Genomic DNA, 25,945 nt, shown 5'->3' with positions numbered 1-25,945 from the left:
TGGTGTGGACGGAACCCCAAGATATTGTTTCCTCAGCTCGCCGTCAAGCCAGATGTTTATCTTGAGATGTTTATCTCCAGTCTTGTTTATTTATATTGATCTTTCAGTTGATGTTAGTGGGTGTGGTTGTGATGATGTGTGTGTGAGAATGAAAGTATAATCAGGTGTGTTTTACTGAAATTTGATGCTTTATAATTGAGTCCGTGAAGGTTATTTATATATATATGTATATATGTTTTTAGTATGTAAAGTACTTTACGCTGCTTTTGTATGAAAAGTGCTCTATAAATAAAGTTTGAATTTATTGGACATTTAGAAATCGTGGGCTACATCTTAAAATGCAATAAATATTTAAGTTTTCTAGAATATACATAGAATAAGGAATATATGAATAGAAAGAAAGTTGTTTAACTGTAACATCATGTGCAGACCATAAAAGTGGAGCATTTAATTTGTCCTACTCCAACTGTTGCTGATAGCTGAATAAGAATATTTTGTTCTGGTGCTGCTGCAGTGTACAGTTGTACAATTTTTTAAGCCTGCTTTATCACTTTAATGTCATGCTGTTATACTCCTTTTCTTTCTTTCTTTCTTTCTTTCTTTCTTTCGAATCCTCCAAGTTAATTGGATGCCAGCTTTCATTACATTTCTGCAAATAAGTTTTGAAAACCTACCATGAATTTCAGTAAATGTTATTTAAGACTGTGTATTAAATGGCTTAAATCAGTGACATTTCAGTCAGCTACAGTGTTCAAATGTTACTTGTGTGTTAAGGTAACAAAAATAACAATAAGAATCAAGAAAAATAGGATCAAGAATAAGAATAATACAATAGTAAAACAAGTAATGCCAAAAACTGACAGAACCCAAATGAGTGTGTAATGAATATTTAATGTACAATACATTTTTATAATGATACTTAAATTATTTAATTTAAGTCACCTTTGAAATATTACATTGCTAATTTCACTTGAGTAAAATATCCATGTATTCTTCTTTTTACGCCACTGGTTTCTGCCATGAATAACCTTAGTGGGCTGCTACAGAAGTCAAAGATAGCTATTGGACGAAAGAAGCTTCTTCACACTGGTGTTTAGCTCCCTCTGTATGTACTGTAAGAGAAACGGCTCAGAAGCAGTGGAATATGGTACTTTTGGGCTGGGTCATTTATAGTGAAGACAATCTGCAACAAAATGTCAAAAAGACAGAAATCAGCCATTACAGGACATACAGTCAAGACTATTCACACCAATGTGTGCTCCTAACGCTCCTAAGTTGTGGATATATTTGCATAAAATTAACACCAACAAGGCAAATAAATGAATACAGTTGAGATGAAAGCTGTGAGCCTTTCCTCACCTCAACATAGGGGTAAAATGATGTCTCTCCCATACTTGCCCAGTACTGAGCAGTCTCAAAGTGCATTTTGTACACACCAGATGTAAACAGTTGTGATGTGATTAGTCCTGGGCATCGCCCATCATCGTTTGTGGTCCTGGTGAGAAAACATATGTTTGAAGATATGTGAATGAAAACAGATTTTACAAAACAAGTGTAAATTCATGATTGGTGAGGCATTTTTAAGGTTATTACCCAGTGGTTATCAAATCCCAAACACTACTAGCGAGGTCTTGCCGATAAAGTTTGAGGGAAACGTTTGACCCGGGAACACCCATTGCAGTGTTCAGGACGTGGGTGGTCAGGGGACTAGATGAGCCTGACATTGTTGTGATCTACAGAACAAGAAAACAAGACTCAGCTTTCATTTGGAGTATCCAAGTTTAACTGTAACATTGAAAGTAATTAGATTAATTTCCGTACTGGCTTAATCTGTGTAGATCCAATAACACTGACCCCACATAATATCTAATAGTCTTTGGCATCTGTTTATTTTTCATACATTACCGCTCTATGGGGCAGTGGAATATTTAGATATAATATGAGAATTTCAAAGTTTACAGAACAATTAAAGGTTTGTTATCTGTGGGGACATCCCTCCCTCACAACGTGATTGTAAAATGGTGATACAAGCACATATGAACCCTGCACAAGACTTTATGTTCTTGAATGCAAACAATTATCAAATACATTATTTCAGATTTTAGACTGTTGTTATTGTCACATCATCCAAGGCACATGATATAGTCTATATTCAAAATAACAATTAAGAGAATATTAAAAAATAAATTACCCTGATTTAATAAGAAAGAAATGTCTTTTTTTTAATCCCACATATCTTAAAAGCTTTCCACTTACCTTATTTTCAGACAAAATATGACCATTCAGTTTCTGCAGCCTGAACAGACTCATCTTCACTGGTATATAAACTTGAAACTAGGTCAGCAGCTTTACCAAGAAATGTAATTTTACGGTTTGCTCAACAAAATTAGAATTTTACACGCATTACCAATGTGAAGTTCTGCACACTGTCCTATTCAGTATTACTTGCAGCTCACATGAGCTTATCTTTTCTGTCAACAGTAAACCAGTTGTGCAAGGGCTGCTTTTGTCACTTTGCTTCAGCACTTTGAACTTATGGGACATGGGTGATCAGAGTTGGGACTGGGCTTGATGGAGATCAGCTGAATCAATGGAATTAAAGCTAAAAAGGTCAAACTTCCTGCTTAAGTCCCACAAATGAGCTAACAGGAAAATGCTATGCAAGTCAAACTGAAGTGTTGAATATAATATTTTAAAATGTGATATCTGCAGACATAAAAATTTAGAACTTGCACATATGTGCATGTGTCAATCATAATAACAGATACTCATATTTTTCACACATTTTATAACTGTTAGCATACAGCACGGATCCAACAGAAAATAACTTTAGTGGGGAAAGGGACAATGTCATGATTAAATTTTCAATGTTTAGGCTGCTTTTCTTTGTGTTTACACACTACTGAATAAAAAAGTAAACTTAATCTAAAGTTGTTGGAGGCGGCTTTTTTCCTGTGTGGACTCATTAGATCTGATGATCTGTCCCATTTGCAATGATTTATCTCCCTCTGGTGTAGCTGGCTCTCCAGAGAGACAGCTGGTGGTGGAGAAGCTGCAGGTGGGATCACTTCTTTATTTAGTCTTGCATAAAACAAGACTTTGTGTCAGTATAATGAATTAGCACAGTGATGTAAGTTGCTGAAAACAATGACAATGAGTGGTATGATTACACAGATTTTTTTTTTTTCACTACAACTGTCTTTACACTGAGTCCCTCACCTATCTCTTGTCAATACAGCAACTATGTTGCCGTACACAGAGGTTTATTCGTGGTCAGGCAAATAATTTAGGTGGAAAATGCTACAGTCTGAGACTGATTAATATATCTTGTACAAATTAACATTCATCAAAAACATCAATAAACACACTGCATGAATGTTACTTAGCACAGTCTCATGAAGTTCACAAAGACCTTTACTAAAACCATCTGTCTGAGAGCTTGGACAAAAAGCTGTTTGGGGATTAAATGCTAGTTCACATTAGTCTATTTGAAGCAATGAAATATAACCCCACTGCTCTTTCTTATTTTTATTTGGATTAAAATATAGCCCCAGTAAGTGTATAATTTCCTAAACAAGTTTTAACTTTTGTTTTCAACAGCTTCCTTCCTGTAGTGGCCTCTAAGAATAAAAACACACCACAATGTGCTGCATTTATACTCAATATGAAAATACTTTTACTACAGAGACAATGAGTATTTTCACTTGGCTTATTGTAACAATGCAAACAGAAACATGTAACACCATAGGAATTATATAATAGCATCATTATTTTTTTTTTTTTAGAAAATTAACACATGAGCAGTCCTAAAGCAAGTTTAAAATTACACAACTAAACAATTACAGTAAAGTTTACAATAATACACAATATTACACACTGACCTGGACCTCTGCACATTGTACAGTGCCAAAAACACAGAGGAAGAGCGTTGCGGCATTTCTCATATTCACTCACTTTATCTTTCACAGGTCTAACAGGTATAACTGGCCATTCATACCTATGCTTAAAAACAGAAAACAGTTTCCTCTGCTGAATGATTTTGCAGGTGAACTCTGATCTTTTAGGGAAAAAAAAAACTTTGATCTCTGATCGATCTCATTTGAGAGCGTGCTGTTTTCAAAGCACAAGTGGATTCTTATTTATTCCAGATATAGCAATACATTGAAAATGAATAAGATTCAAAGTTCCTATAAAATAAAGATCAATGTTTAGGGGTTTTATATGATATGTCTATATTTTTATGCACTATATATCAAAACAGAATCTGGCCCAACAATGATATAAAAAATGTCACCTTGTAGACTTTAACACACACTTTTATAAACCTGTCCTCACTCTCAGTTCATCAAAACTAAAGCTTGCTCAGGAGCCCTCTGAATTTTGTTTTGAATGCTGAGGAAACCCTTTCAACACGCTGAACATGTTGGTGAAGCTTGTTGCAGTAAAATACATTTTATTGTGTGTATTAACACTTAGTCATGATTATTTTCTATCCTAAAGCAAATACATGTAATACATAAAACCAACCAAGTAGTACCTAACCTTAACCAAGTACTTTTAATGCTTAAGAAGGTATGAATGCCAAACAAAGCAGTAGAATCCAGAAGCAGAATGAAGGAAGTGGAAAAAACAAAGACTGGAAGTAAAAATAAAGACATTAAAAAAGTAAGTGAATCACTTCTTAGAGTCACATGCATTTCTTTGTCTCCTTTCAAACTACCTACCTGGTCTGTGTTAGTTGATGATAACTTAGCACTATAAAACACTTTGTGTTGTCCTGTCATTTTTTACTAGGTATAGCGAGTGCATCATTTACTGCAACCAAAGGATTACTGGCAACATCCAGTCAAAGGGTGTTTACCTGTGTGTAAGAAACTGATGAGGAAGGCTCTTGGCCAAGCAACAGTATGTAAAGCATCAGAAACACTTTAATAATGTACATAATTTGATGCATAAAATATTTTCCTGTTTTCTGTGAAAAAAAAATAACACAAAACAAAAACAAAACAAACTTAAATCTGAGTAAAAACAGGTAATAGATTATAGTATAGTGGTGCTTCATTCTGCAACATTTTGATGACATTTTTGGGCACTGCTGCTCAAACAAATCCTCTTACATAATAGAACAGAATTAACGTCAAGTCATTTTATCCCTTTGTCTCCAGCTGTTCTTTATAAATATGCTTTAGATAGCCTCTCAATCTCCCTCTTTTTCTCTCTGGCCAAACTGGCTAAATCTTATCAATCAGATGTGTGTACATATATGTACTTGGTTTAAAAGTAAGCTGCATCAGTATTTCTGGGTCACATAAAAACAAGTTGATATGATACAGTCGGATGTTCAATGCCATTTTAAATGCCCAGCCTATGTTGAGCCTCTGGTGTGGGTCGTAGGTTTATGTTTTCTTCCTCCACATTTGGCACTCAATCCACATCTTCTACATTTTCTCATATTTCTCCCTCATATTTCCTCTTCAGGGTCTGAGCTGTGGTTGCTCATCTGTGATAGACAAGATGGTTAGACAGGGTAGAGAGAGGAAAACAAAGAAGAGATTCATTATTTGGCTGGGGCAGGATGACTCAGTAAAATTTTATTCTGATAACTTCATATCACCGCATAATTCTTGTCACATGTATATGCACCTCATAACATGGTTGTCAGCATGTGACTGCATGTGATATTTTTTTTCCCCAGCCAAAGCAATGATGTCTGAAAATAACTGGAATAATTCATACATTTTCTAAAAAAACACAAACAAAAAAAAAACACTGGGTCAGCCTGACTTTTAGTAAAAGCAAGTGATTCAGTCATGAAAAAGTGAGTGCACTGATGTCTTCTCTTTTTTTCTTTATATTTTCATTAAGAAAAGGGCATGCGTCATTGTTAAGGTTCGTGTACCGTGTGGTGATCTTCGCTGCACAACCTCATGTTGGGGCTGTCCCTGTGGATCCGATGACGTGAACTGGGTGGAGAGAGGGAGGAGAAGGAATGTTCTGGGCTGCCGGCGGACACAGCATACAATGAGCCAAATGGACTGTCCTCTCTCAGGGGAGATCCTAGGACACAGGAAGAAACAGATGCACTCATAAAGTTAAGAGGTCACTGTCCACTTCGGGCATCAACATGAAGGAATTGCATGTTTGGTCTGAGTTAAAAGCTTTCTGCTGGCTTTGTATTGAATGACAGGCAGAACACAAGAGTGAAAGTGACAGGATGAAAGACAAATGTGCAGATAGTGATAGGGAGGTGGGAGACAGCATGGATAGATAGTGAGGGACAGGGGAATTAAGTGGATCAGACGATAAATTAATATGAAGATGAGAGCTATCAATCGCTCAAGGTCATTTAGAGTAAATGGGAAAATACAAACATGGCAGACATGTCCATTCACAGCAGCTACTGCAGTGGACCAGCACACCATTTCCTTTTAGCACACTGCCTATATGTACATTTAGTTGATTGTTATGATAATGACTTCAAGGTTATAGTAGCATTTATAGTTGAGAATATTTTAGTGTAATCAGCAAATGAGAGTTTGGATCTCAGAGGAGGGTAGACTGCACCATCTGAGGGGTGCTAGCTGTGTTTCAGTTTATTATCAGTTTAATTAAGGCTGCAGTTAAAACTCTTTTCTCCAGCAGGATAATAAAGCTTTGTCTTGTTCATTTCCTGAGCTGCTGCCAGTGTAATTACATACAAAATGTCCACATGAGGGCAGCAACATCACTTACATCAACATGATACTGATCTTCTATTAACACGCCTGTATGTTTTGTGAAGCCTCACCAGACTAAAACCACAGTTTTTTTTTGTTTTTTATGCTTCATAGTTTGCTCAAAACCTCCAATCAACACACCACTGCTGTAGGTGGCATCAACCTAGATTAATCCTTTTTTTATTATTCTGGCCAGAGGAAAATAATTGATTTGTCAAATAAAACATGAGTGTCTCCATTCACGCAGGACATTTCCATTCCCCTGTTTCCTTGCAGCATAGAGTTGAAATAATTCTGACTGGGTTGTGACTAGAGAAGCTAATCAAGAAGAAATCTGAAGGTGGCATAAATCGGCCTAAAAAGATTTTGATTCATGGATAGATTATCTATCATTTGATCGAACAGCCATCTACTTCCACTGTCTTTCTGAGTAAGTGTCTCACCTTTGTGATCATTCCTCTGCGTGTCCATCCTGTCAAGACTGTCAAGCAGCCCATCGATCTGTGTCTTTATCAGAGTCAGCTCCTTTTTAATCACCTGCAACTCCTCCATTCCCACTACAGTGATAGAGGGAGAGAGAATATAAGTGACACTGGAAATTACAGAACCTGAAAAAAGAGAAGTTTGAAGAATAGCCAATATGTTAAACACTGGAAATACAAAGATCCACTCTTCATTCTGCCAAGATAATTTTATTTAGTGGGACACTTGAACATTTTTGGGAATACACACATCTATTGTCTTTATATGAGCTGCAGTTTGTAACCTGGAAACAGGAGAAAGAACTAGTCTTATTCTCTCCGAAAAAACATTTGTCATAAGTTTTAATTAATCTGTATAAAACACTGTGTGAAAATGACGGGTAGTTTTCCAACACCACTATTTGTTTGATAGGGTCAGGAGTTGGGCCAAAATCCCTCACTACTCATTAGATAGTGGAGTAAATGGGGTTTCCATTTTGTAGTGTTTGTTGAATGTATAAGTAAGATTTTATATAATCTATTACATACTTACAGCATCTGATTCACTGTGAAAATCAGTGTAGTATTGATTAACTAACCTAACATATTCACTACTGTCAGCTGTGTTCCAGAGGACAACAAGCAGGAGTACAGAGGGGGCATCACAAACTTTCTGGACGGGTCTGAGCAGAACCACCTGCTCCTAAACACCAGCAAGATGGAAGAAAACTGTCCCCACACCAGTGAAAATCCAGGGCTTGGAAAATTGAGATAGTGGATTAATTTATGTACTTGGGTGTTCACCTCAACACCAAAGCCCTATACAAGAAGGACCAGAGTTGCCTTCATTTGCTGAGTAGACTGAGGTCCTTTGGTGTGTGTTGGGTTCTACTCAGGACATTTTAAGACACTGTTGTGGTGTCTGCAGTATTTTCTGCCATTGTGTGCTGGAGGTGGCAACATGGACAGAGATGGAAAGAGACTTAAATTGGTTAAGAGAGCCAGCTCTCTCCAGGGCTGCCCACTGGATACCATCAAGGAGGTGGCAGATAGAAGGATGCTGGTTAAGCTGACACTCATTATTGATTACTCCACCCAATGCATTCTGTTGTGGAGACCTTGAGAAGCTTGTTGTATCTTTAAGGTATCTTTTAATTTATTTGTTTTGTTTAAGTATTTGAAATGGGGTACAAGGAATTAGTGTAACAATTAGTTTATTTAATTTGTTTGGTTACTGTATAGCTACTTCTGACCACATGGTGGCAGCAACATTCAAGCTAAAGACAAGTTAAACTAAAAAAATAAATAAAAAAAAAACAATGGAAGAAGTTAGAAGCTAGCTATGAAAATAAAATGGTTTGCACTGCAATATACTTTGACAATAAGCACACACTCATTAAGCAGTTAACCGAAGAAGAAGATTGTTCCGTTATTTATCCTCTAAGTCATCTATCCAGCTATGTTCCCACACAGCTCCTTCAATACAAGACCTTTACAACCCTTGTGCAGAAAGGAGCTCTACTGTGGGTCATTCCTGCCCACGGCCATCAGACTGTATAACAGCTCTATTAAATCCACACACTTATGAAGTTTGACAATGTCATTACTTTGCAGCAGCCTTTGATCTCATTCATGTGCAATATTCATGTGCATTATTTTAGTTCAAAACATTGTTCATTGTTCTCAATAATTAAATATATTTTGATATGGGCTGCACTGTAGCGTGGTGGTAAGCACTGACCTCATAACAAGAAGGTCGCTGATTTGAGCCTCAACTGGGGAGGGATTTGAACAGTGGCATTTCTGTGTGGAGTTTGCATGGTCTCCCCGTATATGCATGGGTTCTATCCGGGTACTCCGGCTTCACCTCACAACGTCCAAAGACATGCATGTTAGGTTAATCGGTCACTCTAAATTCTCCCAGGAGGGAAAGTGGCGACCTGTCCAAGATACACTCGTGACCTGTCCAGAGTGTACCCCACCTCTCACCTACCCATCCTGTGATAGACTCCAGCCCCTCCCGACCATAAATTGGACTAAGTGGTATGGAATGAATGGTTGAACCTTTGATATTGCATATGCCCTATGCCTTTTTTTTCATTGTCTTTTGCTGCTACAACATGTAAATTTCCCCACTGTGGAATAATAAGTCTTATCTTATCTTATAATGCACTGCACCAAAGGGAAAAGAGCCAATGATCAAGTACATATCGAGAAGACCAACAGCAGCTCTGATACATTTAATTAAAATGGAAGTTATTTTCTGTTTACATTTTAAGTATGTATGAAGTTTTTTGTAACCGCCCTTTTAACAATAGAATTTTTACTAATATTGCTATTTTATGTTATATGAGTGGTGGTACATATTGTGTGTAAAGTAACAAATTTATAAGCTTGTTTATCCTTTGAATTGCAAGTATGGGATGATAAATAAGCTGTAGCCAAATAATAATAATAATAAAAGGAGGAGGGGTGGGGCAAAATTATTACGGTTAACGTGAATGTAGCGACTATATGGTCCTATCCTTTTTAGTCGCTCTGGGTGCAGGGGATCCTGGTGATAACATGCTTCATTAAACCAATGTCCAGACTGTAGATAAGTTTGGGTGTGTTCCCATTTATTGAATGAATGAAACATGACTTGAAGTCCAGGATGGCGGTATACAGCAACAGGATGGATAGATGGCCCAGAGGTTATGAAAGGGATGGAGGTATAGCGAAAGGCGGTGGAAAAACGGTAAGAAATGTCAAGACATTAAAGCATTTAGAAGCGGTAAAAACCCTGCGACCTCCGGTTACCCAAGCACCCAGTGCACTGTCATCTCCAAGCCTTTATCCACTTCTCCTCAACACAATGGTCAAGGGGAGTACAGGTCACCTGTGTCATCCCAAACATAAACAAACGCCACCACCACAATAAACCTGGACCAAACAATAAAGAGAAACAATGGCTCCTACAGTAAACATAAACAAAAAAACAAAACAGTAGCAACTCAAGGCATTTTTCAAGACACTGGGGAAAAATAAGTTTAAATGTACTTTGCTTATGCATTGTGGTACTGACCTGGTGTATTAAAGCAACACATGAGAAGGACATACACTTTTAAAGTTTTGTGCTTCAGACTAATTTTGAACTACACTCATGTTGATAATCCACATTTTCTGGTATGAAATACCCTTTGAGTAGCCTGAGGTGACTGTCCTCAAATATGCTCATCCAGGCAGATTAACATAACAATATGAGACCTCTACTGGTCCTGAGAGCAACTACACATGAACAGTAAAAAACGGAGTCCATAATGCCCCTCATGGAGAGCTTAGTGAGTCCATATTTCCTCAAAAGTGTTGCGCATTCGAGCATTCCAGTCTGCAAAAAATGCTGTTGTATCACAAGTACTCTCTGTGTGTAGCTCAGAAATAATGTGGCGATCTCAGGATGGAATCCATGCTCTGCTCTTTAACATCAGGCTGTTAATTGGAGGTCAGCCTATTAAGTTCAATCGCCCCAGTAAAAAGGGCATATGTACACTTGGGAATATCTATAACAAGAAGGGGTTGTGCTCCTTCAAAGACCTGTGTACACATTTTGACATTCCACGCTCCACTTTTTACATCTGTCTAAAGTTAGGATTTGCTTTAAAGGCCAGTGGTGTTACTTGGCAAATACCTCTAATATCTCACCTACTTAAAAAAATGTGTGCTATACAATAGGTTTGAGCTGCTTAATCTTCAAGCTTTACTGGTTTATTTTACAGCATGCATTCAGGCCTAAGACGTTGGACATGAGATGGAGAAAATTGATTTTGTTAATTGGACCCGGCTTTCTGCTTCAATTGAGTCATGAAATGTTGCACTCCAAATCCAAATCATCAGCAAAATCATTACAACTGTATTCACAAAAGATATTATAAATAAAAGTGATCAGTGAACCTGTATGCTCTCTTTGCTGTATGACGTTTGCAGGTCCTTACATTCAAATATTCTGGGAGTGTCCCAGTGGCTAGGTTTTGAAGATCAAAACCTGTTTAACTCAATTTATATACCACCTTTTAAACGCAAGTGCAATCTAAAGTGTTTTACAAAGCAAAACAAAAATTTAAATAAATAATTTTGTTTTAAAAAAGACAAAAAAAGAAGTAATTTAAGACCACTCATAAGAGGTATTAAATTGGCAATAAAAATAAACAAAAGGTAAACAAATGAAATATTAAACAAGTAGCTCACAGGCATATTGATGGATTAAACAGCCTCTTAGATGTTTGAAATTAGCCCCACATCATTCACTCTGAATAACCCGCCTGTGACAGGTTTGACATTGAGAAAATGGTGAGTAATGCAGTGAGGGCTTACAGCTGAGAAAAAGCTTTCCGCTCAGTAAATGCCACTTCACCCCCTGTCCTGCATGGCTTTTGATGTACCTAAACAATACGTATTTAGAGCTGTCCATAGCTAAGGCTCACAGTAAGAGGGAGTAAATTGCTTAAGGGACCATAAACAAATTTTGTGGCTGAATTTTTTACAAGGAGGTGGGCCTGGATCTAGGCCATCGGGAGTGGATGAGTGTTTGTGGATGGAGTTTGTGAGTGGTAAAGGCAACCAGGAAATTGTGATATTTTGTCACAACATGTTGTTTTATTGTGTCCATAAAAGTGATGGTTGCATTATAAAAAGTATGTATTCAAGAGATGATCAACACAGGAAGCAACAGACAACTGCATCCAAAAAGGACGTCTTTTATCAAGTGATGTGATGCATCAATTCAATACCTCACACAACCCCAAAAAGAAAAAAATAGCATTAAGTTTACTACGTTAACATGATACTAAGGCATCTGCCATATAAGAAGGAATATTTTAGTTATTGGAGAAAAGACCAACAAACTCTTTTGTTGTAATATACTTGACAGAAAATACATGCCAAGTGTAACAGAATATTTTGAACTGAATGTATGTTGATTCCTGTGGTTGTGCCGCAAAAGCAACTTGCACTGTAACTGCACAGCCTTTCTCTGTCACATTGCTAGGATACAGCTCAACAAGTTTGCATGATGATACCATAAAACGAAAACTAATATCAGTCACAAAGAATGCTTTAAGGCACATATGTCAAACTGGTCCAGCAAAGGGCCGTGTGGCTGCAGGTTTTTGTTCCAACCAAGCAGCAGCACACCAGATTTGACTGATTCAATCAACTGATCTCAGTCTTCAGACAGCTGATTGGTCAAACTGTGTGCTCTTGGCTGGCTGGAACAAAAACCTGCAGCCACACGGCCCTTTGCTGGACCAGTTTGACATGCCTGCTTTAAGGAATAAAACTGTGAAAGGGTGTAGCATCAGTTACCGCAGGCAGCCAGGTTAATAGGAAGTTACCCCTGTGATTCTGAAAACTCTGGCTGTAGGAGTGATATTGATCCTGTCATCTGACTCTAGGAAACAAAGTGGCCATCTAAATTGTTACTTAAAAAAAAGAAGTTTAAAAACATGTAAATCTTTTGAGATGCTTAAATTAAAACACCCCACATTAATAGAGTTATGAATTTGGACAGCAGCTGAAGAAATAGTGTTTCTGATTTGCAACTTTGCTTTATAAGAGCAGCACCTTATACTGGATGGCTGCTTTTACCAGACATATTTAATCTTGAAACTTTAATGTTTAATTGCAGAAAAGCTGATCTGATATTCTACAGTATATAACGCTGCCTTTCCTCAGAAATGCCTTTCGAGAGAAACTTTCTTAGCTTTTATTTGGTTTTACATTGCATTTTTAGGCAGCTTATATGTAATCGCAGTCACAGCCCATTCATATTACTCACACTTGGCAGTGTTTGAACTAGTGGAGTGGGCTCTGGAGGTTTTGGAGTGGGTTCTGTCTCGACTACGTCTGTGCCCAGAGATGTAGGAGGACGAACGCGATCTCTTGGCCAGACTGGGTCCCGAGGGTAGAGGAGAGAGGGATGCTGGCACACGCTGGTAGTCATATGTCCTGCAAAATAAGCAGTTTTTAAAAACAAGTCAACCTTAAATATAGCCATTCACCCACTTGTGTCTCTGCTGTATTTGTGAGAAATATTTTTGTGACCTTGCATTGTTCAGTTGCCCAGCCTTTTCACATGAACATGGTAATGATGCATTTATGCACACCGTGGTGAAAAATAACATAACTGTGCAAGTGGATGGACAGCAGAGATGATTGTTCTGCAGAAAATTTGAGCTGTCCACAACCCCTGTGGAAAGTGCACAGCTTTCAGAGCTGTAGTTTGGGCCAACAGGTGGTCAATGTTTCAAACACAAAAGGTCACTTTAACCTTTACTCAGAAAGCAAAACTGATGCAGAACATTGCTTTTACAACAGGATTGATTTAAAGTAGAATATTTAATAAAAGTAAAGTATTAAACCCCGCTTTATTCAGAGATATGATGGATATGTGCCACTAATTGCTTTCTTTGATAAAAAAAAAATCCTGTCTGAAACTTCTTCTTTTTAGGGTCTTATCTATGAATTAATCTTACATGGGTACACTGAATATATGCAATTTTGCTTATTACAAAGCGTAACATTGTGGAAGAACATGTTTAAACCTTTGATCTATAAAAAAAAAAAAAAAAAATCAATCAATCAATCTTACTTTTTTTATAAAGCACTTTTTATACCCAAGTAGCACAAAGTGCTTTACATAATAAAAACAACAATGCAGTATTCAGACTGAATATCAAATTATATGCTGGCACTACTATTAAATAATTCAAATCATACTCATATCTAGCTAAAACATACAGATTATACAGGTAGAAGAAAAAAGATGATAAAGCAGAATAAGAAAATGGCTGTTCATGTGAATAAATGTACGTATATTCAGTGTTTCTTTGTCTTTTATTTGGGCTCTATCAAGAGTGAGGGAATGAATCAGTCTGACTCTTGCTCTTGCCTCCTCCCTGTAGACGGCTCCATGTCTTTATCTGTCACTGAATGTAATTGGTTCTGTCAGGGCCAATCAACAGCCCCCCTCCAGGCTAGTAGTGCTGGTGACAGGGGGTGTATCACAGTCAACCTCTATAGTGGGTTACTTTGTGCATGGCTGTTTCTGCAAAAAAACGAAATAATGTTGTGACTGAAAACGTGACCGCAACACTCACTGACCCACTGACCAGATAAAACACAACCACAGCGTCAAAATCAACAAATCATCAGTTAATCTATTAATTATTTTACTTTTTTATGTAGGTGTATGAGCTGTAAATGATCAACAGATTGAGTAGCAAATCAGACCACCAGTTTAGAGAAGTTGTAGGCAAATCTGTCTGGTATCAAGAATTCAACTAAAATCTAGTCACAATTTCGATATTTCTGGATCAAGGACGGTCTGAGCGCAGCCCAAATGGTGTCTGCAAAACCAGGAGAGTAAAAAACTCCTCTGCTGTATATTACAAGCCAACAAGGAGACAAGATGTCAGCCGCAAGGACTTAAGAGTGAGATGGTAATGTAGATTCACTGATTGAACTGTTACCCAGTCATTCAAACATAGCCTGACATCCTGAAAAGGTTTTTAAGTTATTTACTGTTCTGTTCTGTGAAGCCGCTATACTCAACATTGAAATTTTTTGAATAGACTGTATTCTTTGCACATCCACAGTATACAGATCCGAATGTCACATGTGGATGAAGTGCATTAGGACACCATAAGTGTGTGAGCTTAGAGGCTTTGAGCATTGTCCATGTGGTGAGACACGGAGACCAAAGACTTATGGGAGTTTAAAGTCTTTTAGAGTAGTTTGCAGGGGCAGATACACAATGTGATGTCACACCGGCTTTGAAGTGTCATCCCAGAGAATGGATGCTCAGACAATGAGAGACAGCAGACGAGTGAGGATTACAGAAAAGTGTGTGAGTGTGTGTTTGAGAGAGTGTTTGTCTCTATGGATTAGACCCCACACGGAAAGCAGCTTTGTCAGCTAGAGCTGTTATCTGAGTGCTGAAAGACACTTTACTTTTGTGTTTGAACAAGAGGACTGTGGACAAAAACACTCATTTCTCTCTTCCCCAAATATTGATGAGCACAAACAGCAAAGTAAGATATATGTACATACACATATACACACAGTCTTTACTAAGTTAAACCTTGAGGCAAACATGCATACATAAATATTGAATTTCTCTTGCACATGCAGTTGTTGGACGTGTTAGCCAGCAGCATGGGGAATAACCATGCACTTTGTTACAAAGTGAAAATCGGTACTGAGTGTTCTACTCTGAATGAAAACAAAAAAATGCAGAGCTAGGAAAAAAAAAAAAAAAAAAGAGAATATACTCAGAGCAACTGAGCATGAATATGTTCAAGGAAAGTTGTGAAATAAAATGCCATTTTATATAAACGTAAGTGTGTGTTCAATGTGACTGCCTCCTGTTACGCAGATGTGCTGAGTGAAGTGGTTATGAGTTAAGCCGTGGGGAAGTAGGAGGTCCCAAAGCAATTTTAGTGGATGACCAATAATACAGAGAAGCAGTGAATAAAGCTCTGCTCGCCGCCTCATATACCTGACTGCTGCACTTACCATGCAAACACACACCACAGACTGACTGCTGAGCCAAGAGTTCATGAAAGGTCAGAAACAATACACTTGATTTCAGTGTTTTTCAAGACAGTATTTTGAAGCTGTTTTAAAGCCTTTGCTGCCTGGGCAGCAGTTTAAGTTGCTGTCCAGGTAGCAATTTAAACAGCAAATTCTGCAGAAAAATCTTAATAAACCCTTTAACGCTTTTCATCCTTGGTTTATCCTTGATCTGTGTTCCATTATATCTGAATGTACATTATAGGCACAAAAATGTTTTTTTCATATTTAGGCTAAATGCCATGACCGACCACTTTGAAACAGCTGCAGTGAGATTTAATGGGACAAATGTTTGGCACAAAGTAAAAGTGCTTACTTTAGCAACTGACTCAGACTGGAATATAAGTCTGGCATTGTGGAATGTTTCTCTACTTAAACTGAACAAGAGCAAAAGGTGAAATCAAAACCCACTGGAGGTAGGTTTTTGTATAAACATCATTTTACAAGTGAATGAGAGCAGGGTTAGTTACCTTTTGAATGTCACTGAGTTGGAATACATTATGTGGGCAAGTAAAAAAAAAAAAAAAAGAAAGAAAAGGAAATCATTATGTTCATGATTCTTAGTCTGTGTCTACAAAATGTCTACAGACACTTCACACAGCTATCCTAGACTTTAAGGGGTTGTGTCATGCTGAAGTCTGCCTCCTCATGACAAATAAAAGCAAACTTTATTTATAAAGCACCTTTCATGCATAATAGCAGCACAAAATGCTTTACATCATAAAAAACAGTTTTTGAACCTTAAAAACACAAAGAATCACACACCATAATACATCACAAAACAAATCAAAGCACACAAAAATATGCACTTGGTTAAAATATAAGCAGAGTTAAAAAGACTACATAAACAGGACACAGTTTGAAAATAGATACAAAATTAAATTCTTTAGTCATTTAGCAGATGCTTTTCTCCTATGCAGCTTACATCTGAAGGTGGCAGAAGGGTTAAGGGTCTTGCCTAAGGACCCAATTAGAAAGTGTTAATATTTGTCCCCTGTGGAATTTGAAGTTGAGTCTCTTGCAAGGGAGCAAATGCCCTGCCAACTGAGCTATCCAGCCACTAAATCAGTAAATAAATAGGTAAGTAAATAAATAAAATGAAAAAATACAAAATTTAATAACTAAGAAAAAAGAGAAAATAGATTACTTTAAATGTATAGAAATTAAAAATAAGAATTTAAAAGCTGAACTAAAAAGGTAGGTTTTTGAACAGTCTGCAGCCCTGAGACCTTCAGGCAGGCTGTTCTAATGTGCCCCATAATGATGGAAGGAGGTCCAGCCGAAGGTTTTGGTTCGAACTTTGGAAATAACCAAAATGTTGGTACCAGAGGACCTCAGGGTCCACGAGGGCTCAGAATTTAAAAGCAGATCAGATAAATAAGAAGGGTCAAGACCATTAAGACATTTAAAAATCACTAAAAGAACCTTAAAATCAAAGGTGAAGGTTAAAGCTCTGGAATGCAAGGAAGAAGCCATTTATCAATATGATCCAGGAGCATTACCATTTCTTGAGTTTAGATTCTAAGATCACTACAAAAATTCAAAACGATTTTTGTAAGTCATGGATACCATGTCCTCCAGACTGAAGAGCCATCTGACTTGTTAGTAGCGCTCAGAATCCTGCTTCTCTGATGGTGTGGGAGTGGATTAGTGCCTATATAATGGGAAACTTGCACATCTGAAGAGGCCCCTTTAAAATTGGAAGATATTTACAGGTTTTAGATATGTTCCCATCCAGATATCTTTCTCAGGCAAGACCTTGCACATTTCAGCAAGACACTGCTAAACCACATACTGCACCTGTTACATGATTGGTTACAAGCAGACTACAAGCAGACAACAAAATGGGGACCAATTTTCAGTCCCCAAAACCTTCATTATGAATATTTATATGCAGATTTTAATGGTCAAATATTTCAGGAATCTTTTCTAGACATTTCTGAAAAATTATAAAAAAAAATCAATTACCCGTCAAAGCATTTACAATCACCAAATCTAAATCCACCTTAACACATATAAAGATTTAGTGTTAATATTATTAGAAGACAATCCTTACTCTATCCATAAATGAGAATACTGCTTGCAGTAATGCTAATGGAAATGTATATTTTGAGGGTTTGTGAGTGTGACTAGTAAGCTCAAGACTCAAGCTGTCTGCTGAGTAGTAACAGACAACACTATAAACAAAGCCAGAATGACTGATGGCTGCGAGGCAGACAGCAAGGATGAGTGAAGACTACAGACTCCCAGAGTGAAGAATCCTTTGTAGCTTTTTCTTTTAGCCTTATGTGACAAATGGTCAAATAATAACGTGTGTGCTGCCATGCTTAGCTTCCTGACAGTACCTGTCATAGTAGTCCTCCTGGTAGCTGTCGTAGTCCAAATCAAAGTCAGATCTGCAGGAGAGGAGGAGAAAGAGTCAGAGGAAGAGGCTTCTAAAGTATTTGTAAAACTTAATTTGGTACTTTTACTTTATTGTCATAAATTTAAAAGGCATGTGTGGGTCACAGTTAATGTGTGTTAACCTGGACAGTTATTTATAACACAGCTGTATGTATACCAATTCATCTGGAAAGAATACAGTGCTCACAAGCTCCAGCCAGCTAGAAAAAAATATTGGATTTGTTCTGTTGCAGCATCCAGGTGGAAAATCCATAGAAACTGAATCGTGCTCAAACTGTACCAGCCACTGAACACCTTGATGAGTAAGCTTGCTGGGGCTTTGAGGCATGAGTGTGAGCGAGCAAGAAAAAAATTAGATGCCGGGGTGGGAAGTGACAGTGAACATATTTGGGCAGGTAGTTGGTGCATACCTGCAGAACAGTCCAGAGGAAAATGGAGGAGAGAAAGATGACACTAAGCCATGGCAAAATCACATTTTGGTGTGTCAGACCTCAGCATTCCTCCCTAATCTCTGCAATGAGTCGCTAATAATCCCTCCATGTGCCTAAACCCTCATTCTGTCTCTTTGTCTGTATCGATGACTCACTCCTTCCTGTCTGTCTTTCTCATTCTACCATTTATCTTATGAATTCCTTGTTAAACTGATTTCACTCTCAGCATTAATTTCTAAATCTGTTCTAAAGTTGAATTCTGCGTATGCTGAATGATGGACAGTAGATTACATACTGCATATCAAACATTAGGTTGATCATCTTTCTACAACGTACATTGCCATTTTTATGTTAATGACACTTAGCTAAACACACAGATAAAACCCACACATCCTACACACACATTGCGATTCTCACAGCCTGCCTGTTTTTCACATTAAATTGTGGACAGCCTAGTTTCCTATAGATTCACTGGTTATTACTCAAAGGTCATCTGTTTTGTCTCCCAAATTCTTTCAATCATTTTTTTTATCTTGCCAGTTTTTCAAATACTATTAGCCAATCTTCTTGGAGTTTTATTCTAACCTCAGTTTTGATGCTCAGATCAAACATGTTCAATCTTGTTATTTCAGCTTAAGACAACCCCAACCCTCAAGGTCAATTCTATTAACTACAGACTTACAAAAAGTCATGCATTCTGTCTGTTCTCGCCGAGTCCTGTAATTTACTTTATTCAGGTGTCTGTCAAGCCTCCCTCTATTGTCTCCAGTTGATTTGAAATACTGCAGTTAGCACTGCTAGGGCAAAAACGCACAAGCGCATCACTTCTGTGCATACCTTCTTGCAATGGCTTCTGCTTATATTTCATACTTATTATAGACTCTTACTGTTTAGATTTAAAGCCTTTAAAGACCTTGCACCAAAACAGATCTCTGATTTATGGAGTTGGTATGTGCCGTCCTAACCACTGAGATCCACAGATGGTGTCCTGCTAAAATTGAGCCTTCCTCACTGTAGCTCCCATCTTGTAAAACTGTTTGCTCATTGAACTCAAGCATACCCTGTCTCTACCTACCTTTCAATCACAATTTCTCTGAGAAAGCCTTTGGGAATGTCTGATACATTTGTCAAACATTTCATAATTGTGTTCTTGTGAGCATCACCTTAATTCACCTTATCCCTTCTTGTAACATGCTGTAACATCCTTGAGCAGTTATACCAATAGCAGTTTATAAATATTATCAATTTTACTGAAAAGAGCATTTTGCTGCACCCATGTCTACACTCATGAGAAGAGAAAAGCATGATCGAAACCAAGCCTGTGACAATGTGGACCAGAAAACCAAAACAGTGTCTTGAAAAACACTGAACACTTAGTATGGTTAGATGCACTACAGGGGATTAAGTTATAGACCAAAGTATGTTGTGATGTTGTGGACTGTGGACCTTTAGAATGCTGTTTCCAACTTTCTCTGTGGGAGATCATTGTATTTGTAAGTAGGGATGCACGATTTTTATCGGACCAATAAAATATCGATCAATATGGGGATTTTTTTTTTTTTTAAACCGGTCCAATAGGTACATTTTTCCGATAAAAAACCCCAATAATAATGAAATTTGGGGGTGTTTTATTCATGCAGAGTAGCCTAAAGCAGGCCAAGATGGTAAAAAAAGCGCTGGTTATGCGCCCCTTCCTAGCCTGGCCCTGTCACTGCCTCACTAATAATGAGCAAGCATGTCTTCACCAAGCGGCAACCTCCGGCATTGAAATGTGAAACCTAAAAAAGTGTAAAAAAGTGTAAAAAAAATTGCAGTTCACCCCTTATCCGCTAGGGGCTGGCTCCAAAACAGATCAAATCCCCATAGACCCCCCCACGTTAAAAAGGCCAGAAATAAACATGTTTAAAATCTGGTACAAAAATCCATTTTAGGATTAATGGGGGGGGGGGGGGGGGGGGGGATTACAGTCTATGGTCTTCACAAGTATGGTCATATTTCTTGGTCGCAGAAGACAATAGAATTGCTGTTAGCAAAACCTGTTCACATATATATATATATATATATATATATATATATATATATATATATATATATATATATATATATATATATATATATATATATATTTATATATATATATATATATAAAAATAAACATTTGAAGAGTCAAAACCTTTTGTTTGTGGTTATAAATAAGCTAGAGCTACTTAAATATCAGTTTTTCATTGCTGCATCCAGCACAAACTGCAGATTATAATATAAACATGAAAATATTAACTTATCGGTATCGGCCATGAGAAGCAGAAAATTATTGGTTATCGTTATTGGCTGAAAATTTTCATATAGTGCATCACTATTTGTAAGACTGGCTGAATCCACTAGACAGACATTGTCTTGAAGTTACTAAAAATTAGATTTCTCTGATGATGATGCAATAGAAAAATCAGGAGTTGACGTAGAGTCTTACAGCTAAACTTTGGCAGATTTTTACACTTTGTCGCCTCTTCATGAAGGCTAATTAGGCATCCGGATTACATCCTTTTACTTCTATGAGGTCTATCCAGCCAGTCTGATGTTAACACGAGCTTCCAACCTTTTAAACACTGTGCTTCTGTCTCATTTTGATGGCACACCAACATTCATTATGCACATTACTGGAGTCATTGATGCCCTGAAGCATCCCACGGCTGAGAAATCACATACTGAAACGTTTATTTATTTATTCCAGCCTGGAGCATCACATGATAGCTGTGTTTTGCTTTAGATTACCATGTCACACACCAGCAACTGGATGTCAAGTGAGGAAAAGAAATAGAGAAAGTGATAAGGCATGCAATAAGACAAAATTCAACATTAAACTGACTTTTACTGGCTGAAGAGACCTCAGAGAGGAAAAAGGAAGCAAGACGGATATCAAATTAGCCTTCATTTGGAGTCTTCAAAATGGAGAAATCTGACAACGTTCAGTAGTGCCATTTAATCAACTTCACTGAAAACTTTTGGAATCAGTGTCAGAATAAAATGTGATTTTTTTTTATCTTAGGATATGTACAACATTTTAAGAAGCTAGCTCACTGAGAGTCCCAGCCATCGATTTAGCAATCTCTCGGGAGGTTGGCAAGTCTCCTGACTGTCTGCAGCTCCTCATTAAGAAAAAATGCTATTGTCAGGACAAATATCAGAGGACCAGAGTGGACACTTGTACATAGTCAGAATCACACAGAGACAAATGTGTGCACAAGTAAATACACAGAGAGAAATAAAAAACAAAACAATTCTAACAACCTGTGTGTGTGTGTGTGTGTGTGTGTGTGTGTGTGTGTGTGTGTGTGTGTGTGTGTGCGTGTGTGTGTGTGTGCTTATGTTGCTCTGGAGTGTTGACTTATTTTGGAGTGAACTGTAATCACATCTCCTGCATTTCTCTTTCTTTTTCCTGTCTTGTGCAAGCTGGTTTTCAGAGCTCAGGAAATAGGAAACTTCAAAATGATTCGTAATAAGTGCTCATTTCTGACTGACACACTTGCCAAAAATACAAAGTAGAATTTCATTTTAATTTCACTTCAGTACTGTTTTCTGATCCAAAGCTCTGTGTGCTGTTTTAACCTATCTGGTCAAACAACTTGAAATATCTTTGTCATGCATTTGAATATGTAAAAATAAGAAGGACTTTATAAAGAATTAACTTTTTTTTTGCATCCTGCATCAGTTAAGAATTCATGTAACAGAGGTACAGACAAGTTTATAGAGCAAAACATTCCCTCAGTTTCTCAGCTAAGTTGACCTTTTTCCTTTTCTGAGTGAATTCAGGTAGAAGAAGGAAAATACCAGCTATTCAACATAATCCTCACTGAGGGGGAACTAAGCTGCTGCTCACTTACTTTTTCATTGCTTTTGTTATGGCATTTATTCCTTTTTATGGGTTTGATGGGTTCTCTGGCAAGACTGCCACCTGTTAAATTACTGCACTTGTTTTGTAAAAATGTAGCTAATATAGGCTATTTTTTATTTATGACTTACTAATGGATTCTAGTCTGTTTAATGTTGTACTTTGAAGTATTTCAATAGGAAATACTAGATGAGAAGTCTGTTGGATTTAACGATATCTAGTGGCTAAGTAGCAAATTGCGGCCTGCTGAATTCCCTCTGGCTCAGCCTTCATCTCCATTTTTGTTTTATTTTTACCCTTAGTGACATAGTGGCAGTAGATTCACCTCTGGATCTCAATGATGTAACTAAAGTCAATCGTACTGCAAACTGCTTCCAAATAAAGTTTTTTTTTTTTTTTTTATGTGGGCTCTATTTTTGAGCTAGAAGTTCTGACAGAAAAATTATGCCTATCTCTCCATAGTAAAGAATCCTTTAAAAACCTCCTGGATCCAGGCAGTGATCCTCCGGGCTTTGAAAAATTAAGGAAAGAGAATGTAGTTGTGTTGTATAATTAAGTTTTGCATTTCTGGAAAATGCACATCATCCAGTTAACAGCAGTTAATTATAAATGAAGGGAAAAAGCAATTAAATTTACATTTTGTTACTTTTTTCTATAAAAAACAGTGTAGGTGTTATTTATAATAACAAATGTACAAATACAAGTTAATTTTTTTTTAATTTTTTAAATTATGTTTAGGTCCCTAAATTGTCAGATACACACACACACACACACACACACGCACACACTCACGCACACACACACACAAAATGTTTAAAGAACTTAAAAAAGTAAGCTGATAGGCTGCAAAGCTTTTCTTTATTAATACTTTTATTTGCCTTTGTATTGCAGCAACCTACATTAGTCAAAGTGTAAATCTCAGCATGTCTAAGATTTCTACTCATATCTACTTGTGCATTTAAGTAAAAATAACATAACATTCAATTTTGTTTATAAATGTCCTTAATTTTATCAAATTAATGTGGTTTATGAGGTTACAGGCAGACTCATTGAAACACTGACCTTATGTTTCAGCAGCAGCAACAATTCCACTACACCAACATAAATATTTCTAAATAATATAATATAATATAATCTTAGTGTACAATCTGACAGGTAAAATGTTTTCACATACTTGTCAGACTGGATATTAATAAAATATATTAGTTCTCAAGAAAACCATATAGGAGGGGGACAGATAAAAGGAGGTTTGCTGGCTTGGACATTCCGTGGATTAACTGGATTAAGTTTAGCACATCTGAATTTAAGATATTTTTCTTAATCCTTTAGTTGGTGGAATAAGTAATCCTGAATTTGACAAAATTACTACTGATCATAAATTTGACTAATTTAGCATTACACGATGATTAACCCTCTTAGGTTGGTGCAATACAGAAACCTTTAGCTGAGTTTACCCCCAAAAAAGCTGTGCAGCTGGTCACCTTACTTTTTCATGTTCTCTCAACTTTTCTTGTTTTTTAGAGTGTACAGTAATTAAATGATGTCAGTTTTTTTCATGTGATTTAGTCAAGATAAATCTGCGACAGGTAAGTACAGCCTATTAAACTGCAATTACAAAGGAAGAGAGCAGCCGAGCGCTTCAGCCAGAAGAGAGAGCAGCAGATGGACGGCGGGGTCACTAAAGGCTAATTAATTTCTTTTCATAATTTCTCAAGTGCCAAAACAATCCATTAGTCGTGCCTGGCTATAAATCATCTCAGCCTCAGCATGCCCATATGTGTGTGTTTGTTTTATGTGCACTCTGGGAAAAGATGAGTTTGATTCTGTGAACAAAGCATTCCAGGAATTTCCTGCAGCACGTATACATTTAACATCAGAAATTCCCAAGTTCTGTATAACCAGCTGAAAGGACTGCATGCTTGTGTATGAGTGAAACTATTAGGATGTTATTAAACAGGTGGAGCTTGTAATGTTCTTTGTGACAAACAATTAGGCCGTGCTGATCTTATGTGTGAATAATTTTTCATTTAAAAAGTTGGAGAGTTTAAGTGATTATTAAAATAAACATAAATGAATAATTCAAAACATTATACAGTAGCTGCTTACAGTAAAACAGACCTATAGGAGGATTTAAGGACAAATAAGGAAAAAAAGCAGCTATGTTTAAGGTCTATCTTGTAAAGCGAAGGAAATGATATTAGTAACAGTTGACTCTAAACATCTACCATGTATAATTGCGTCCAAAGCAGTGATGCTATTGATTTACAGTATATTTGGATTTAGAAAAGTGTTTTTGAGAAAGAAATCTTTCTGAGCATTTCAAGTCATTTTAAGTTTGATGGCAGCTTCATTCAGTACAAAGGATGTCTTTGCAAAACCAGCTCAGCAGAGTTATAGCACCAGCAGAAGGTGAGGATCACAGGTGAAAATACAAAAAAGGTCTATTTTTCACTCATGGTTTCACAAGAAATCTCTAGTAAAAAAATATCTATAAATTATAACATTTTATTGAAGACTTTTGAAGAGAAAATAAAGCTGTTATTTTACATGTGTCTATTCATGCTAACTTAAAAAATTATGCTCTTTCTTTCTTTCTTTCTTAGATGTAAAGCCAAACAAATAAATGAATCCATGATTTTGTATCTTCTTGGCAATAGAATTTATTCCATATAAATTTATCAACCAATAGTTGTGTGATTCTCACAAGGAGCAGGGAACAGAGAACACTTTACCCCAACACTGGTCTAGGATTAAAAATAACACTCGGGTAATTACATGTCAAGCAGCACAACAGGGTAAGGTACCTGGGTACATTTCTAAATTGCTTGGTTCATATCCAAGTTAATTTAGCTGCTTAAGGGATATCAGTCAGTATCCTCTACCATGAGTGTGTACAAGTGTGATCAGTATATTTGCTATTTTTGAACATCGAACAGCTCTCTGATTCTCATTAATCTCATCTCATCATTTCTTCATGTCAGCTAATATAGATCATTACCCACCACTGCACCAATGCAGAAATGTGTATGACAGATATTTATAGTCTGGTATTTAGTTAGCTTCATACTGATCTAGCACTCTGTACAGGCCAGGGTTTTCTAAAGATTTGAATGTTGCTTCCTCACTTGTGGGTTGGGTTTGATAAAAATATCTACTAAAAGACTAAATGTAAATGTTGTTTTGAATCAACAGAACACAGAAAACTGCTCCCTGCTCATTATCTTAAAATCATATAGGAATCAGGAAGTCCTGAATACCGAGAAAACCAAATAAATCTATTCAAGGTGGACGTCTAGATGATTGCTCACAGCAAGCAGAATTTAATAGTGCTCTCGCTGCAAATATAATCTGCGATAGCACTTTATCACTTATTAGAAAGGTCTATGTCCCCAAGCTTAAACACCTATTTTTATTTATCTATCTTTTAATGTTAATTCACCA

At 37.0% G+C, this 25,945-nt stretch overlaps 2 protein-coding genes across 3 annotated transcripts in view; both read right to left on the bottom strand.

Moving 5' to 3' along the window:
- Nucleotides 1-871: 871 nt before the first annotated feature.
- On the bottom strand, nucleotides 872-4,942 carry LOC121643972 (5-hydroxyisourate hydrolase-like). 2 transcript variants are annotated; one of them, XM_041991633.1, is made up of 4 exons: nucleotides 3,882-4,942; nucleotides 1,594-1,733; nucleotides 1,360-1,495; nucleotides 872-1,183 (listed from the first exon to the last, which is right to left on the bottom strand). In XM_041991633.1, exons 1-4 carry the CDS (start codon nucleotides 3,942-3,944, stop codon nucleotides 1,094-1,096), a joined length of 429 nt encoding a protein of 142 aa, XP_041847567.1. In that variant the 5' UTR covers nucleotides 3,945-4,942; the 3' UTR covers nucleotides 872-1,093. The 2 variants fall into 2 exon arrangements, with proteins under 2 accessions (XP_041847567.1, XP_041847576.1); XM_041991642.1 differs by lacking the exon at nucleotides 3,882-4,942 and adding an exon at nucleotides 2,257-2,795.
- A 122-nt stretch (nucleotides 4,943-5,064) lies between these two features.
- LOC121643964 (heterogeneous nuclear ribonucleoprotein C-like) overlaps nucleotides 5,065-25,945 on the bottom strand; it is a 41,975-nt gene continuing 21,094 nt past the window's right edge. The window contains exons 3-7 of the mRNA XM_041991625.1: nucleotides 18,130-18,180; nucleotides 12,990-13,159; nucleotides 7,160-7,273; nucleotides 5,900-6,057; nucleotides 5,065-5,500 (exon numbers count right to left, since the gene is read on the bottom strand). Coding sequence (XP_041847559.1) covers nucleotides 5,462-5,500; nucleotides 5,900-6,057; nucleotides 7,160-7,273; nucleotides 12,990-13,159; nucleotides 18,130-18,180 — 532 coding nt within the window. The 3' untranslated portion in view covers nucleotides 5,065-5,461. The remainder of the gene's footprint in view (nucleotides 5,501-5,899; nucleotides 6,058-7,159; nucleotides 7,274-12,989; nucleotides 13,160-18,129; nucleotides 18,181-25,945) is intronic.

Source organism: Melanotaenia boesemani, chromosome 1, assembly GCF_017639745.1.
Source record: "Melanotaenia boesemani isolate fMelBoe1 chromosome 1, fMelBoe1.pri, whole genome shotgun sequence".
Lineage (NCBI taxonomy): Eukaryota > Metazoa > Chordata > Actinopteri > Atheriniformes > Melanotaeniidae > Melanotaenia > Melanotaenia boesemani.
The sequence above is the reverse complement of the archived record's forward strand: the minus strand, read 5'-3'. Positions and strand labels throughout refer to the sequence as shown.